This window comes from Volvox carteri, assembly GCF_000143455.1.
Source record: "Volvox carteri f. nagariensis unplaced genomic scaffold VOLCAscaffold_22, whole genome shotgun sequence".
NCBI lineage: Eukaryota > Viridiplantae > Chlorophyta > Chlorophyceae > Chlamydomonadales > Volvocaceae > Volvox > Volvox carteri.
The window spans coordinates 874,732-878,690 of NW_003307565.1; the positions used below are offsets into that span (position 1 = coordinate 874,732).

The window sequence follows — 3,959 nt, forward strand, 5'->3', positions numbered from 1 at the left end:
CCGCAGGCAGCGGCGGCGGCGGCGGCGGCGGCGGCGCCGCCGCCGTCTCGTTCCAGCGTGACGCTGCTCCGCTGCGACGTCTCCGCCAACGCCGGTCACGGCGCCTGGGTCACCGGCGGCGGCTTTTTGGCCGTCGGCGACAGCTTGTTGTACAACAACCTTGGTTGCGGGATGGCGGCTGACGGCAGCGGCTCGATGCTGACGGCGACGGGAGCGCGACTCATCCGTAATGAGGGCCATGGAATTCGAGCCGCCGCCGCCGCGGGATTGGTGCTGACGCGTTGCTGTGCTACGGGCAACGGACGGGACGGCGTGGCGGTGGAAGGGCCGGCCACTCGGGCTCACATGACAAGGCGAGTGGCCGTACGTCGGTTTGCGTGTGCCGTATATTTTTTTGTTGTGTGTATGTATGGATGTCCATGGCATCCAGTAAGCGGTCTTGTCTATATCTATGTTTACCTTTTATTAAAGCATAGGCCACACTTTCATATATCCAATCACTAAAAAAATGACAAAACTTATTATTAAGTGGTTTGCTTTCTCGCAAAAAAAGCTCCTTCCAAATCTGCTCAGCCATGTACATTTTGAAAACTGAATGACGCCTTTCTGTTGGTTCTTTGCCACGTGTCGCCGCCGCCGGCTCCGCCGCCGCCACCTGCGGTTGTACGACAGGTGTGAGTGTCGGGAAAACCGCGAGAGCGGATTGTGCGTCACTGGCGCCGCCGCTGTCGAGCTGTCGTACAGTCGCTTCGCCGCCAACCAACATGATGGTCTCTCCGTCGGCGGCACCGGCAGTACGGCAACGGCGCATGGTTGTATACTGAACGGCAACGTGGCCAAGGGCGCTGTGGTGTGCATGGGCGGCGCGGCGGAGATGTCAGAGTGTGCCGTACACTGTAACGGCAGCAAGAGCGTTCAGGTACGGCAAGACGTTTGCGGGCGGGATAATTTTGAATGGCCTATAGGGGATCCGGTCGCTTTGTGTTGCTTTGGTTGGGAGGCGCGCCATTGTGTCGTACTCATCACTGCTGCTGCTGTGCTACGGTACTCGCACGGCATGTCGTACCGGATGTGTACGGCCGTACAACACGGAGCGGCAGAATCCTCTCCCTGCCTTGTTCCCGTCTTTGCAAAACACACCCGGGATTGTTCCCGTTCCCGTGCACTCTCAGGCTTGCATAACATCCTTATGTCGTATATCCCTTCGTAAGTGTCGTACATGTTGTGCCGTACTATAGGTTTCGGACGAGGACAGTCGGCTCGTACTGGGTCGTACATGCGCTCTGGACCGCCAGGCGGTGGCAATCGGCGGCGGATCGTTGGTCTACGTTGATGCTTTCCCAGTTCGGTAATGAAGAAGCAGCTCTCCATATGGGCGATGACATCCGCGAAGCTACACCCCCACGATTACTCCCGACAGGAACGGTACAACAGCTGTACGACAATGGGACGACAACTGTACGACAATGGGACGACAACGGTATATGACGAAAGGTCTAAAAGGCCTGGGAGTTGTGCAAGAAAACTCAAAAATCAGGATGAGAAAGAGAAAGACGGTGTGTGGCGGGGGGCGGGGGGGGGGAAAAGAGGGAGAGAGTGGGCAGGAGATGGGCCGTTTCGGAGTTCCTTGGCGACGCCGTCTGCGCGTTGTTTACACAGCGCACACGGTGGTGATATATGTGGTGCACAAAAAGGCAAACGGGGGGCGTTTTATGTGCTAACAAACTGCCGTGCGTGGGTGGGCCCTGCGTGAGCAAGTGGCCCTGCTGTTGAATATTTATGTGTGTGATCCCGGCAGCAGCTTTTCTCGCAAATTGTTCTTGTTGGCTAACGCGATCGGCGTGGACTCGATTCATTTGCTTAATTTGAATGTGCTGTTCTCAAAGCGATAATGTGCGCAACTAAACCCACCGATTTCTAAGGTTTGCGATTGGCGACAAATGCATTTCGGGGTCAGAACGTACGACCTGTGACTTGCGCCGTACTTGATGTACGACTTGCGGTCCTTGCGTCGTGATTACGGCTTGGCCGAAGTAGGCTTCGGGGGTTTACCGGGGGGGGGTTAGCTTTTGTTTTTTTGTGTGTGTGGGGGGGACTGCGGATTTCCTTTGCTTATAAAAACTTGCATTTTGCATTTTCAAATTTTTGAATGGGCGCTGGATTTGGTCGTTTTGGGCATTGTATGTCACTGTCGTGTTGTGTGTGTGAGGTCACACGTTGCGCTGTGCTGCGCCGTGTGTCTCTCTGTCTGTTTGTCTGTCTGTCTGTCTGTCTGATATAGCCGCGATTTAGGCTTTCTGGACAGGTTGCGTGTCTGTATCTCTGTATCTCTTGTCTGTCTGTCTGTCTGTCTGTCTGCCTGGGTTTGTGTGACTTTCTGTTTGGCTTCATGGCTTAGCATGGCGCAGAAGTTTTTTGCCTACTCTTGGCGTGTGTGTGTGTGTGTGTGTGTGTGTGGAGGGGGGGAAAAGAGTGAGGCCGTGTGGTCATGTGGTACATATCCGTCGTCGTGTGAGGCCTTATGGGTTGTGCATAAAAATATGGCCAGCCATATGGCCTTGACAGCGTGTGTGAGTGAAGAAAGAGGTTTCTCTGCATGCCTTTCTGTTGGAGGTCAGTAATGCACGTGTGTGCTCGTGAAGTGCGTGTATAATATTTGCATTAGGCGTCCTTTCCCTTTGACATCCCTTTCTGGCTTTTTCTTTTCGCGGTCGCAATACTTTTCTTTTGTTTTTGAGTTCAGGACACAGCAGCAGCAGCAGCAGCAGCAGCTCCAACTTGCCGTAATTTTCCGTACAACTGGAAGTGTGACTCATAAACGCCATCAACAGATTGACTTTTATATAAAAGATGTGTTTTCGAAACGCATTGGGGCGCCGGGATGAGGTGTTTTTTTTAGGGTGTTAAGTTCAGGATGCTGTGGTACGGTGACACACACGTGGAAAGGGTCACTGGTGAACGGCGTGTGGGGGCATGTGTACGACATTGGTCGATCGTGTGGATTATACGAGTCGATGTACGACAAAGGAGGTCCCCAGCCGTGAAGCGCGCGATTTATTGTTTGGGCTCGCTCGAAACAACGGGAACAGGATTTGAGGTCTTTTTTCATCATCTTCTTCGCCTTTTTGTCGCATCCCTTTTCACCTTATTTCCATATGTGCTGCAGCTGCAGCTGCTTCTGTGTTGTGCTGTTTTTGCGCTAAGCGCAAGTTATAGCTTGCTGAACAGGAAGCAGGGCAAAAAAATGCATGCTCGCCCGTGGATTGTGAGGCCATGTCATTTTCCTTTCTCTTTTTGGCTTCCTCCGGCTTTTGATATAGAGGGGAATTGGCCCTTATAAGGTCTCTTCGTTCTTTTGATAATAAGAAGACGAAGGGCTGGTTGCCGTACCAATCAAGAGCTGATTGCCGTACCATTCAAGAGCTGATGGCTACATTTTGGAACCTGAGCGAAACTTGTTACAAAAGTAATAGACCCGCACCCGCGCCTGTGTGTGTGTGTGTATGTGTGCGAGCGTCTACCTACCTGTGGAGTGTGTTTCACATCGCTGACGCATGGATGAACTGTCGTACGTGTCGTACATGGGACGAGTAGTGCGCGCGCGTGCACAAGTGTACATATGCAGTGTTGAGGTGGAGGTGGAGTGAAGTACTGTTTAAAGGATGATGTCAAAGTGGCTGGGGAAAGGGTTTGTCCGCATTTCTGCCTGTCGTACCACATTTGTACGTATTTGTACGGCAACGGGCAGGATTGAAATTCCTGTAAATTTGGTCGACCATGGAGTTCATCCGGTATGCAAAAAGTTCTGTTCTTTCGTGGAGGTGTTTCTTGAAGAGGCACAATAGGCAGTTTCTTGCTTCCTTCACTAAGGCGGGGAAGTTCGCGGGATGGAGCTCTGCTCTGTGCATATTAGCCTCAGTTTGCAATGCGCGCCATTTGTTGTTTTTCAAATTTGAATT

The 3,959-nt window shown here is 52.4% G+C and overlaps 1 protein-coding gene across 1 annotated transcript in view; it reads left to right on the forward strand.

The window, feature by feature from the left end:
• The window catches only part of VOLCADRAFT_117794 (uncharacterized protein), a gene marked incomplete at both ends in the record, with an annotated part of 6,501 nt that extends 5,149 nt beyond the window's left edge, over positions 1-1,352 (forward strand). Inside the window, 2 exons of the mRNA XM_002951115.1 lie at positions 673-919; positions 1,239-1,352. Of these exons, the coding sequence (XP_002951161.1) occupies positions 673-919; positions 1,239-1,352 (361 nt within the window). The remainder of the gene's footprint in view (positions 1-672; positions 920-1,238) is intronic.
• Positions 1,353-3,959: the final 2,607 nt, after the last annotated feature.